Source organism: Heptranchias perlo, chromosome 37, assembly GCF_035084215.1.
Source record: "Heptranchias perlo isolate sHepPer1 chromosome 37, sHepPer1.hap1, whole genome shotgun sequence".
NCBI lineage: Eukaryota > Metazoa > Chordata > Chondrichthyes > Hexanchiformes > Hexanchidae > Heptranchias > Heptranchias perlo.
The window spans coordinates 17133424-17147424 of NC_090361.1; the positions used below are offsets into that span (position 1 = coordinate 17133424).

The following is a 14001-nucleotide window of genomic DNA, read 5'->3' on the forward strand; positions in this document are numbered from 1 at the left end:
TTCTTTTAGTTTGTTGAGATGTATCTCTGTTTTGTAAAATTCCTGCTACCATGGTCGTGTTTAGTTATGGAGTGAGGGTACTTCACGGGTGGAATGGCTGAGTACAAGGGGCCAGCTCGAGGGACTTCACCCTCACAATATGAGCTGACTGTGTTCATGTCGTGTGTACCGACTTTCACTGTCACTCCAGAAATTTGTAATGATTACGCTGTACTTGTTAATCCTTCAGTGTGCGCCCAGCCCACCGGTCACCCATCCCATAGTTGTCACCTTAACCGTGCACATTCGGAGCAGAAAGAAAGACTTGCATTTCTGTCGTGCTTTTCATGGCCTCAGGCCATCCCAAAGCACTTTACAGCCAATGAAGTATTTTTGAAGTGTAGCCATTGTAGTAATGTAGGAAACGCTCACTTTTGTCTACTAATGTAGGCAGCTCACTATTTGACCCCTGTTCACGCATGTACAGAGGTGAACGACTATGCTTTATCGGCAATTCCAGCCGCTCTTGGCTGGAAAGCTGCTTTATGAGCCACTGTGCAAATGGGAGTTGGAAGGTCTGCAGATCTTACCTTAACGTGACTGCCCATATTCAAGAATGTGCACAGATGGTTGCCACTAATGTGGCATCATTTGAGAGCGTGATGTTGCTTGTGTAATTAGGAAAGTAAATGATGAGTGCTGTAAGGAAGCAGACACCCATCTTCATAACTCAAATCAGCCCTGCAGCAAATAACTCCCTTACCTGCACTTCTGTATAGCTTCTGACACATCTGAATTGCACAACAAGCTCCAACAGTCAGAATGAAACCCAGGATGGCTTTACTATGTAACAGCTCCATTCACCACAGCACTTGCAGCTGTCGATTTGCTCAACCGCTCCACACCTTCACCTTTGATGCCCTTGACCCCAGAAAAACCCTTACTCCCTCCCATCTTGGTCGTTCCCCCTGGTGTGGCCCCCATCATCACTCCCTCATCCAGGGGGCGCAGACTCGATTGTATTTGGCGCACAGCTAGTTCAGCCGATCCATCACCAGATCTGGCTGGACCACATCAAGTGCTATCAGGCCTCAATCTCCTCTGTCAAAACCAGCCACTACCCCAGGAATACCCTGGAATGCAAAGATAAGCTCCAGCTCCTTTTTTCCCACTACCAACCGCCTCCTTAAACCTCTCTGCCCTGCCCCGCCCCCTCATCCTCTCCCCCAACAAGTGCGAGGAATTTGTGGACTTCATCACTAAGGTTGAGACCATTCATTCAGTTGCTTCTTCTGCTTGACCCCTTTCCCACTAAACCAAACCTCTGCTCCCCCCTCCCCCACCCAGCCTTTGCCCTGCCATGGCCCTGAACTCGCATCTCTATTCTGCCTCCCATCATGCCCTCTCTCAGCTTATCTTGCCCATGACAGCCACCTCTTCCTTCCTTGAATCCATTCCCAATAAACTGCTTACTGTCCAACTTCCCTTCCTGGCCCCATGCTAACTGAAATTTGAAGTGATTCCATTTCCTCAGAAACTTCTCCCCCATCCTTTCAAAACTGCCGTCATCACATCCCTTCCTCAAAAAACCCACCGTCAACCCCTCTGTCCTTGCAAACTACCACCCCGTCTCCAATCTTCCAACAACCCTGTTCAAGGTGGCTCCTGGGCTGGCTGCCCCCTAGGGAGCTCCTTTGCTGTGTAACCCTATCGGCTATCCTTTGCCCTTTCTCCCCCAATGTCCTCTCTTCCACTGTTTAACTTCCCCTGGCTCTAATAGTTGGTGCATTTTAGCCCAAACTACAAGTTCAGGCTGCAAGTCTAAAGTTACCTGGACCCACTGTCCATCCCCCGACCATGCCTGCTCTTTGTTTTCATCAGTCAGCACTGGATCTTTGCTCAAATTTGGCTTCCAAGTCCCTGGACTTCTCTGCAGTCAAGACTACGCTACTCCACTGGACCACACTAAGTCTCAGTTGCTGTGACTCTGATCTGCTATTCAATTGCTTACCTGCTGAGCTTATTACTTACTATCCTACTGGTTCGATTGGTTTTTCAGCTTTATTTTGCTGCAGTGTGGTTCCTGGCCAGAAATTCACTCTCCTGGGCCGTAGTCTATTTCTCCACCGCTTCTGGATCTTATAGTGACCTCCAACTTCGCCATCTTTGTCCTGCCCCTCGATCGATTCTGCACACCTGCTGGCTCTTCATTCCCACGGAAATACCTCCAGCAGTGCGTCCTCCGATACTCTACCCTTCAAATAGCTTCTGGACTCACTCGCCCTCCGAACCTGGACATCAGTTCGTCGATGCCCTAACCTGACTCCATCCCATCAACGTCAACCTTATCCCACCACAAGACCATGGACTCCCTCCTATTGTCTCCTCTCTATACCCTGTTTATTACCAGGACATATCTATCCCAATCTTGCTATGTAACCATGCCTATGTAACGTGAGTTTCCCTGTGTCCATTCGCTTGTGCGTTTTGACTCCGGACCCGAGCCCATCGCTTCTAATTCACCTTTTTTCTTCTTTTTTCTTTTCTCTTTACCCCTTCGAGGCCTCTCCTTCCTGTCGCCATGCCTCCTTTCATTTCTCCCCTCCCCTTCTGCTGCCCCTCCCCCCCACCCCCCAAATCTCTACCCCAACCTTTCAGCACTCCTCGACCTTCCTACTCTCCTGACGCCATCCCAGGCTTGACTCTCTTTTAGATAAGCCTACAGCTTCCCTCTGTGCCTCTCTGCATCCTCCAAAGGGCCCATCGAGGCACTCATCGCTACCTCCTTACAAGCAGCAACCCCAATTGCCCCATCCTCCCCCCTCACCGACTTTCTCACCCTGCGCGCCCGCTGGGGGCTAATCTCACCAATCTCCTCGTCCCACTCACCCCTCCCAACACTGACCCTGGGCTGTGTCAGCGGATCAGCTATCACACCCCCCTCCGCATCTCCCTCCAGAACGTCCATTCGCTTGTGTACAAGGCCCTTGCCGTCCATGAGCTTATTGTGGATGATTGCATTGACATCATGGCCTTGACGGAAACCTGGCCGACGGGTGATGACACCTTCCCCCTTAATGAAGCCTCTCCATCTGGCTATATCTGGCCGACCCTCCAGTGCAGTACTAAGGGAGTGCTGCATTGTTGGAGGTGCTGTCTTTCATATGAGACGTTAAACCGAGGCTTCGTCTGCCCTTTCAAATGAACATAAAAAATCCCTACGGCACTATTTCAAAGAAGAATGGGGGAGTTCTTCCAGGTGTCCTGGCCAATGTTTATGCCTCAACCAACATCACTAAAACAGATTGTCTGGTCATTATCAAATTGCTGTTCGTGGGATCTTGCTGTGCGCAAATTGGCTGCCGCATTTCCTACATTATAACATTGACTACACTTCAAAAAACTTTGTTGGCTGCAAAGTGCTTTTAAACGTCCTGAGGTCATTAAAAGCGTGATATAAATGTAAGCCTTTCTTTCTTTTATCTTCCACCACCTGCCTCACCCAGACCACCGCGGTGGCGGTCTGGCCCTTATCACCAAATTGCACCGTGGTCTGTCCTTCTACACCACTGGAACCTTCTCTTCCTCTGAGCAACTCAGCATGTTCCAGCACTCTCACCTCCTTTAAAATCCTTGTTCTCTACCGCTTACCCATGTACCATGCCAAGTTCCTCACCGAGATATCTTCACTGCTTTCCTCCCTCAGCTTCTGCACCGAGCGATTTCTCACCCTTGGTGATTTCAACCTCCGTCTCAACTCATCATGCTCTCTCTCCTCTGAGTTCACTACCCTCCTATCCTCCCTTTAATCTTTCCCTCCATATAAACTCCCCGACCCATATTCAGAGCCATCCCCTTGACCTTGCCAGCTCACATGGTCTCTCTACCCCCGTTGTGTAAATCACGGATAAGGCCGTCTCTGATCACTTCCTTGTATCCCTCTCCCAGCCCCATTTCCTTCTGGGTCTGCCCCTGGAAAAAACTGTCCACTAAATCCACTCCCAACTGTCTAGCCTTTGGCCCTCCATTCACCACGACATTTCTGCAGCTACCGATCTGCTCGATCACACCCCCACCTGCACCTTTGATGCCCTTGTCCTCATTAAAACCATTACTCTCTCCCACCCTGGTCGTTTCCCCTTATTGCCACTCCCCTAAGTCCAAGGAGTACAGACTTAAACGTTTATGACGGACAACTGGTTCAGCTATTCATCGCCAGATCTGGCTGGACCACATAAAGCACCATTGGGTCCTGCTCTCCTCTGCCAAAACTGCTCACTATTCCAGGATCATTATGGAATGCAAAGATAATCCCCGGCTTCTCTCCACTACAAACCGTCGTCTTAAACCCCTCTCCCCTGCCTTCTCCACCCTCGCCTCCAACAACAAGTGCGAGGAGATCGTGGACTTCTTTGTCACTAAGATTGAGACCTTCCGTTCAGCTGCCTGTGCCGCTTCCCTCCCTTCCCCGAGCCCACCGAGCCAAACTTCCCCTAAGGTTCCCCCCGCCCTAGCTCTGAACTCGCATCTTAGTTTCTCTCCTACCACCCCTCATGCCCTCTCCGAGCTCATTTTGATCAGGAGACCCGCCTCCTGCTCTCTTGACCTTATTCCCACCAAACTGCTGACCACCCAACTTCCCTTCCTGGCCCCCAAGTTAGCTGATATTGTTAACAGTTCCCTCTCTTCAGGTACTGCCCCCCCCCCCCCCCCCCCCCTTCAAATCTGCCGTCATCACCCCCCCCCCTCAAAAAAACCCACCCTTGACCCCTCTGTCCTTGCAAACTATCGCCCCATCTCCAACCTCCCTTTCCTCTGCAAAGCCATTAAACATGTTGTCGCCTCCCAAATCCGTGCCCATCACTCCCGCGGCTCCATCAGGTTTCCACCCTGCCACAGTCCCTTATCAAAGTCACAAATGGCATCCTCTGTAAACTATCCCTCCTCGTCGACCTGTCTGCAGCCTTTGACACGGTTGACCACACCATCCTCCTCCAACACCTCTCCTCCATCATCCAGCTGGGTGGGACTGCACTCGCCTGGTTCCATTCTTATCTATCCAGTCGTAGCCAGAGAATCTCCTGCAATGGCTTCTTTTCTCTTTCTCGCACTGTTACCTCTGGAGTCCCCCGAGGCTCTATCCTTGGCCCCTCCTATTTCTCATCGACATGCTGCCCCTCGGCGACATCATCCGAAAACACAACATCTGATTCCACATGTACACTGATGACACCCAGCTCTACCTCACCACCACCTCTCTCGACCCCTCCACTGTCTCTGATTTATCACACTGCTTGTCCGACATCTGAGCCAAAATTTCTGGAATTCCTTCCCTAAGCCTCTACCCCTCTCTCCTTTTAAGATGCTCCTTAAAGCCGATCTCTTTGACCAAGCATTTGGTCACCTGTTCGAATATCTCCTTAAGTGGCTCAGTGTCAAAATTTTGTTTGATGCTCCTGTGAAGTGCCTTGGGACGTTTTACTAAGTCAAGGTGTTATATAAATGCAAGTTGTTGTTGTTCCTCTCGAGTTCTGCCCATCTTTCCTGCATCTCCATATTTGAAGTTATAACACAGAAACAGGACATTCGGCCCAACCAGTCCATGTCGATGTTTGCCCACCACGCGAGCAAATAGTTCTACACATCGACCTTTACTCCCATATTCTGATATCCCCTTTCCATCACCCACATATCCAATCTAATCTTGAATATTGACACAGTTTCTGCCTCAACTACTAACCCTGCAAGTGAATCCCACAGTCTCACGGCTTTCTGTGAAGAAGTTTCTCCTACCCTCTCCTAAATTTCTTGCATTTAATCTTGTATTTATGGCCCCTCAACTATTGGATGCAGTCTCCTTTCATCTACCTCATCCCATCTTTTCATAATTTTAGAACTTCTATTTAAACGTACCATTATCTGCGCTGTTCTAGTGAAAAGAGATCCAGTTTTCCAAGTCTTTGTATTTGTGTTTCCTCACACCAGGCAGCAGCCTTGTTGAACCCTCTGGCACTATTCCCTTTTCTAATGAATTTTATATATATGTAATTGTGCCTCTTCCCTGACTTCTTTTAATATGTGCGATGCAATCCATCCTGACCAGGGGTTTTATCCTCTCTAAGTTTGATTAGTTTATCAATTATCTCCCCCCTTTCTATCTTAAATGTCTTTATCTTTTTTTGATCTCCTGTTCTAATGTCATGCCCACCCTGGTCTCCCTGGTAAAATATCGAGGTAAAGCAATTATTCAATATTTCTGCCATTGAAAGAGCTGCCCAATTAGTCCCACTCCCCCGCTCTTCCCCCACCTCCCTGCAAACTTGTCATTAAATCCCCTCTGTATTTTTCCTCCCATTCAAGTTTTTGCCCTTACAGAGAGCCTCTTTAAATCAGAACTCAATGGACTCCCAACATTTTCTGTTCTCCTTTCAGCTATTTTCCCTTTATTTCTCCCATTTATTCCCCTTGTAAACCACTCGACAGCTGAGCGGGGAGATCTCGGGGTTACAATCATTCTTGAATGCCGAGGTTTATATTTCCACTTCCCCGCACCTCAGTCAGATCATCAAAACTGTCGCTGCTTGAAGTCAAGAACAGTGGCCAATGTACAGGTGGAAAACTAATCTTTAATAGAGGACTCACAACAATCTTCACAGAACATGCTCTATAGATAAGCACAAATACACCGTGAGTGTAAGTTTGTGTAAACATTGCAGCACCAGCAAGCGTGTAACCAACTTTGCCAAAAAAAATAGCAAACCAAGCACTAGGGTTCATTTCTAGAGGGATAGAATTGAAAAGCAGAGAAATTATGTTAAACTTGTATAGAACCTTGGTTAGACCGACTTGGAGCATTGAGAACAGTTCTGGCCTCCATATTATGAAAAGGATATAGAGGCACTGGAGAAGGTGAAAAAAAGATTTACTAGGATGATAGGTATAACCTCTCAGTTCTGCAATCAGGAAAGATAGAGCAGGCTGGGTCTTTTTTCTCTAGAAAAGAGAAGGCTGAGCGGTGACCTGATGGAGGTCTTCAAGATTTTGAAAGGGTTTGATGGGTAGACGTAGAGAAGATGTTTCCACTTGTGGGGGAGACCAGAACTAGGGGCCATAAATAAGGATAGTCACTAATAAATCCAATAGGGAATTCAGGAGAAACTTCTTTACCCAGAGAGTGGTGAGAATGTGGAACTCGCTCCCACCAGGAGTAGCTGAGGCGACTTGCATTTAAGGGGAAGCTAGGTGAACATGTTTCTTTGAGTTGTCAGCCTTTTTTGAAACTGCATCACCTTTATAGCTTGATATATATAACCCATGAGTAAGAGCTTTCACAGGAGATGGGGAAAGTAACCCAGAAATGGGCCGGTCTAACCCTTCCCAGTTTGCTGCAGGGCTCTGGGACATCATCGCTCTCGCCACTCCCCCTCCCACCAAAACCGGCGCCTGCACATTCAGCTCCCCTCTTTTCCTCATTGTGTGTGTATTGTTTTGCCACCTGATATGGTCCTCCCTCAGCTCATTTCCTGACTGCTCACAGGATGTTGGATACCAGTACGGGAAGGTGGTGTTCGGTGGCTGGAGCAGGGGAGATATTATCGACAAGATGTTGAAGGACAGAAAGTCGGTCGACTATTACGAAATCAAGAAGAAGAATGTGAGTACAGTCCCCACCACTTAAACCGCACACATTTAAAACAGGCAATCCCTTCTATCGGCCACAAAGCGAAAACCAGCAACCATTTATATTAACCTTGGTTTCAAAGATGCCGTTGACAGCATCTGAGGCCCTCCGTTTATTTTGTCCAGAAACAGCAGCGTTCACTCACCAGATCATAGCTGCTTCACTGCACTGAAAGCAACAGCAGTTATAAGTACCTGTAAATAGCACCTCTTTAAAGAGCCTCTTATACTGAAAGCAGCAGTAGTGCACTAGTAGAGCACTGTCAAATCACTGCCCTGATATACCGGCCATCGTTTATAACGAGCAAATCTCGCTCGCACGAATGCGTCCGCTATAAACAGCGAGGACGGTACTGTTTGTGTGCTCATTGCAGCCAGGAGAGGTGAGTTGGAGGCCTGTCTCTCTCTCTCGCTCGCACTGCCCCCCTCCCCACCTCGCTCGCACTGCCCCCCTCCCCAACATAAAATCATAGAAAGGAGGCCATTCGGCCCATCGAGTGCACGCCAGCTCTAAGCAAGAGCAATCCAACTCATCCCATCCCACTCCCCTGCCCTATCCCCATAACCCTGCAATTTTTTTCCTTTCAAGTACTTATCCAGTTCCCTTTTGAAGGCCATGATTGAATCTGCCTCCACCACCCTCTCTGTCAGTGTATTCCAGATCCTAACTACTCGCTGTGTAAAAAGGTTTTTCCTCATGTCGCCTTTGGTTCTTTTGCCAGTCAGCTTAAATCTCTGCCCTCAGGTTCTTGACCCTTCCACCAGAGGGAACAGTTTCTCTCTATCTACTCTATCCAGACCCTTCATGATTTTGAACACCTCTATCAAATCTCCTTGCAACCTTCTCTGTTCCATGGAGAACAACCCCAGCTTCTCCAGTCTATCCACATAACTGAAGTCCCTCATCCCTGGAATCATTCTAGTAAATCTTTTCTGCACCCTCTCTAAGACTTTGACATCCTTCCTAAAGTACAATGCCCAGAATTGAACACAATACTCCAGTTGTGGCTGAACCACTGTTTTATAACGGTTCATCATAACTTCCTTACTTTTGTACTCTATGCCTCTATTTATAAAACCCAGGGTCCCATATGCTTTATTAACCGCTTTCTCAACCTGCCCTGCCACCTTTAACGATTTGTGCTCATATGCCCCCAAATCTCTGTTCTTGTATCCCTTTTAGAGTTGTGCCCTCTAGTTTATATTGCCTCTCCTCGTTCTTCCTACCGAAATGTATCACTTTGCATTATTCTGCGTTAAATTTCATCTGCCACGTCTCCACCCATGCCACCAGCCTGTCTATATCCTCTTGAAGTCTATCACTATCCTCCTCACTATTCACTACATTTCCAAGTGTCATCTGCAAATTTTGAAATTGTGTCCTGTATACTCAAGTCTTAATATATATCAAGAAAAGCAGTGGTCCCAGCTCTGACCCCTGGGGAACACCACTGTACACCTCCCTCCAGTCCGAAAAACAACCGTTCACCACTACTCTTTGTTTCCTGTCCCATTGCCAATTCTGTATCCATGTTGCTACTGCCCCCCTTTATTCCATGGGCTGCAATCTTGATGATAAGCCTACCGTGCGGCACTTTATCAAACGCCTTTTGAAAATCCATATACATCACATCAACTGCATTGCCCTCATCTACCCTCTCTGTTACCTCATTAAAAAACTCTATCAGGTTAATTAAACACAATTTGCATTTAACAAATCCGTGCTGGCTTTCCCTAATCAATCCACACTCGTCCAAGTGACTGTTAATTCTGCCCCGGATTGTCATTTCTAAAAGTTAAACTGACTGGACTATAGTTGCTGGGTGGGTCTGTGTGTGCGCGTGTGTCGGGGTCTGTGTGTGGGTCGGAGTCTGTCGTGTGTGTGTGTGTGTGTGTGTGTGTGTGTGTGTGAATCACGAGCCTCTGTCTGTGGGTCTGGGTATCTGAGTCTCTGTGTGTGTTTTCCTCGTTCAGTAAAAGTGAGTTGCATCCTGTAAGAATTATGTCTGTAGCTCGCTCACTATAGCAACTAATGCCTGAAGCAGTCTGTCTCCATTAGCCTGCTCTCTGTTACAAGTATATGCCGAGTATCTGACACTGTACAGATGCTGCTTTACTGGGATACACTTTCTCTTGCAGGCCTTTATGTCCTCGAATGCTGCATTCACTGACCTCGCTGAGATTGTGTCTCGGATCGAGCCTCCGAAGAGCTACAACGTGGCAGACGGTAAGCTGGCCGCTTTCAGGAACTTTCTCTGTGAGGGGGTATTTTTCTATCTCCTCAAAATTCAACAAGCGATGAGCCAGGAAGGGCGAGCACAAATAATGGGATTGTTGATTGATGAGCAAAACCATCGACAGTTTTGTAATTTTAGTGGAAAATTCTGGTCCATTTCATTAAATTTTGGAGTAAACCCTCTTTCGCCCCGCTCTCAATTGCCTGCCAGCAGACACGAGCACTTGGCGGCTCCGTACATTATCAGTATGTTTCCTGTCATCTGAACAGTAATGGAGCTTTAACCCATGTAACTAACTCACTTAAAAAGTACCTGGATGTGCACCTGAAGTGCTGTAACCTACAAGGCTACGGACCAAGTGCTGGAAAGTGGGGTTAGGCCGGGTGGCTCATTTTCAGCCGGCCTGGACACGGGCCGAATGGCCTCCTCCTGTGCCATAAATTTTCTATGATTCTAATTGAACTATTACATAGTAGGTACAGCACAGGAGGAGGCCATTCGGCCCATCGTGCCTGTACCGGCTCTGGAAAAGCTATCTGATTAGTCCCACTCCCCTGCGTTTTTCCCGTAGCCCTGTAATTTTTTTCCCTTTCAAGTATTTATCCAATTCCCTTTTGAAAGTTATTATTGAATCTGCTTCCACCGCCCTTTCAGACAATGAATTCCAGATCATCACAACTCACTGCGTTAAAAAAAAGTTTCCTCATGTCGCCTCTGGTTCTTTTGCCGATCACCTTAAATCTGTGTCCTCTGGTTACCGACCCTTCTGCCACTGGAAACAGTTTCTCCTTATTTACTCTGTAAAAACCGTTCATGATTTTGAACACCTCGATCAAATCTCCCCTTAACCTTCTCTATTCTAAGGAGAACAACCCCAGCTTCTCCACTCTCTCCACATAACTGAAGTCCCTCATCCCTGGCACCATTCTAGTAAATCTCTTCTGCACTCTCTCAAAGGCCTTGACATCCTTCCTAAAGTGTGGTGTCCAGAATTGGACACAATACTCCAGCTGAGGCCTGTTTTATAAAGGTTTAGCATAACTTCCTTGCTTTTGTACTCTCTGCCTCTATTAATAAAGCCCAGGATCCTGTATTTTTTTTAACAGCCTTGTCAACTTGTCTCTCAAATATTTGTATACATACCACCCCCAGGACACTCTGTTGCTCCACTCCTTTTAAATTTGTACCATTTTGATCTTCCAGAATTGTCTAAATTCTAGAAAGGTCCCCGTAGATTGGAAGGTAGCAAATGTAACCCCGCTATTCAAGAAAGGAGGGAGAGATCAAACAAGGAACTACAGGCCATTTAGCCTGACATCAGTCATTGGGGAAAATGTTGGAATCTATTATTAAGGACTTAGTAACAGGGCACTTAGAAAATCATAATATGATTTGGCAAAGTCTGCACGGTTTTATGTAAGGGAAATCGTGTTTGACAAATCTATTAGAGTTTACTGAGGGTGTAACTAGCAGGGTAGATAAAGGGGAACAAATGGCTGTAGGACTTCAAGGACCTCAAAGGTAGTAATCTCCGGATTACTCCTGGTGCCACGCACTAGTGAGTATAGAAATAGGAGAATAGAGCAGATGAATGCGTGGCTGGAGCGATGGTGCAGGAGGAAGGGCTTTAGATTCCTGGGGCATTCTGGGGGAAGTGGAGCTAGTAGATGCTGGACGGGTTGCACCCCAACAGATCTGGGATCAATGTCCTCGAGGTTCAGTGGTGCTGTGGGGAAGGGATTAAACTAATTTGGAGGTGGGTTGGGCACCAGGATGTAGCAGTGGAACGGAGAAACAAGGTGCCAAAGGATTGGGAGAGACAGATAGCACTAGAGTAAGAAATAGTGCAGACTAAGAGAAAATACGAGAAGGTCTAACACTAGTTTACAGTGCATGTGTGTAAACGCATGAAGCGTAGTAAATAAGGTTGGTGAGCTGCAGGCGCAATTAGCCACATGGGAATATGATGTAGTGGCGATAACAGAGACCTGGCTCAAAAAAGGGCAGGATTAGGTACTAAATATTCCTGGATACAAGGTGTTCAGGAAAGATAGGGAAAGAAAGAAAGGAGGGTGAGGCAATATTGATTAAGGAGAATATTGCAGTGCTGGAGAGAGAGGATGTCCTGGAGGGTTCAAGGACAGAATCTATTTGGTTAGAGTTAAACAATAGAGGTGCCGTTACACTACTGGGTGTATTCTATAGACCACCAACTAGTGGGAAGGATATAGAGGAGCAAATTTGCAGGGAAATTATAAGAGCAATAAAGTAGTGATAATGGGGGACTTCAACTATCCTAATATAGACAGGGTTAGTAATAGTGTAAAGGGCAAAGAGGGGGAGGAATTTTTGAAGTGTGTTCAGGAGAACTTTCTTGACCAATGCATTTCCGGCCCAATGAGGAAGGAGGTATTGCTGGATCTGGTTCTGGGGAATGAGGTGGGTCAATTGGAGCAAGTGTCAGTGGGGGAACATTTAGGGAACAGCGATCATAGTATCATAGGGTTTAGAATAGTTATGGAAAAGGACAAGGAACAATCGAGAGTGAAAATACTCACTTGGAGGAGGGCCAATTTCAGTGGGTTGAGAGCGGATCTGTCCCGGGTAAACTGGAATCAAAGATTGGCAGGCAAAAGTGTAATCGAACAGTGGACGGCCTTTAAAGAGGCGATTGTTCGGGCACAGTCTAGGTACATTCCCATGAGGAGGAAAGGTCGGGCAACTAAAACCAGAGCTCCCTGGATGACAAAAGAGAGAGAGAGTAAGATGAAGCAGTAAAAAGGGGATGTGTAACAGATGTCAGGTTGATGACACAAGTGAGAACCAGGCTGAATGGTGGAAATGAAAAAGGAAATAAGAGGGGCAAAGAGAGAGTATGAGGATAGACTGGCGGCTAACATAAAAGGGAATCCAAAAGTCTTCTATAGGCATATAAATAGTAAACGGTTAGTAAGAGGAAGGGTGGGGCCGATCAGGGACCTAAAAGGAGATCTACTCATGGAGGCTGAGGGGATGGCTGAGGTACTAAATGAGTACTTTGCATCTGTCTTTACTAAGGAAGAAGATGCTGCCAAAGTCACAGTAAGTGAAGAGGTAGTTAAGATACTGGATGGGCTAAAAATTGATAGAGGAGGTACTAGAAAGGCTGGCTGTAATTAAAGTAGATAAGTCACCCGGTCCGGATGGGATACATCCGAGGTTGCTGAGGGAAGTAAGGGTGGAAATTGCGGAGGTACTGGCCATAATCTTCCAATCCTCCTTAGTTACTGGGATGGTGCCAGAGGACTGGAGAATTGAAAATGTTACACCCTTGTTCAAAAAAAGGGTGTAAGGATAAACCCAGCAACTACAGGCCAGTCAGTTTAACCTCGGTGGTGGGGAAACTTTGAGAAACGATAATCCGGGACAGAATTAACGGTCACTTGGACAAGTGTGGATTAAGTAAGGAAAGCCAGCACGGATTTGTTAAAGGCAAATCGTATTTAACTAACCTGAGAGTTTTTTCATGAGGTAACAGAGGGTAGATGAGGGCAATGTAGTGTATGTGGACTTCCAAAAGGCGTTTGATAAAGTGCTTGTCATCAAAGTTGAAGCCCGTGGAATAAAAGGGGCAGTGGCAGCATGGATACGAAATTGGCTAAGTAACAGGAAACAGAGAGTAGTGGTGAGCGGTTGTTTTTCGGACTGGAGGGAGGTGTACAGTTGTGTTCCCCAGGGGTCGGTACTGGGACCACTGCTTTTCTTGATATATATTAATGACTTGGACTTGGGTGTAGAGGGCACAATTTCAAAATTTACAGATGGCGCAAAACTTGGAAGTGTAGTTAACAGTGGGGAGGATAGTGATAGACTTCAAGAGGATATAGTCAGGCTGGTGGAATGGGCGGACACGTGGCAGATGAAATTTAACACAGAGAAGTGCGAAGTGGTACATTTTGGTAGGAAGATCGAGGAGAGGCAATATAAACTAAAGGGTACAATTCTAAAAGGGGTGCAGGCACAAAGAGACCTGCGGTTTTATGTGCACAAATCTTTGAAGGTGGCAGAGAAAGGGGTTAAAAAAGCATACAGGATCCTGGGCTTTATAAATAGAGGCACAGAGTAC

General features: G+C 46.9%; 1 protein-coding gene across 1 annotated transcript in view; it reads left to right on the forward strand.

Annotated features, from left to right (window-relative positions):
- Positions 1–14001, forward strand: part of LOC137304253 (patatin-like phospholipase domain-containing protein 6) — a 150344-nt gene that overhangs the window by 118225 nt on the left and 18118 nt on the right. The window contains exons 23-24 of the mRNA XM_067972806.1: positions 7517–7633; positions 9799–9886. Of these exons, the coding sequence (XP_067828907.1) occupies positions 7517–7633; positions 9799–9886 (205 nt within the window). The remainder of the gene's footprint in view (positions 1–7516; positions 7634–9798; positions 9887–14001) is intronic.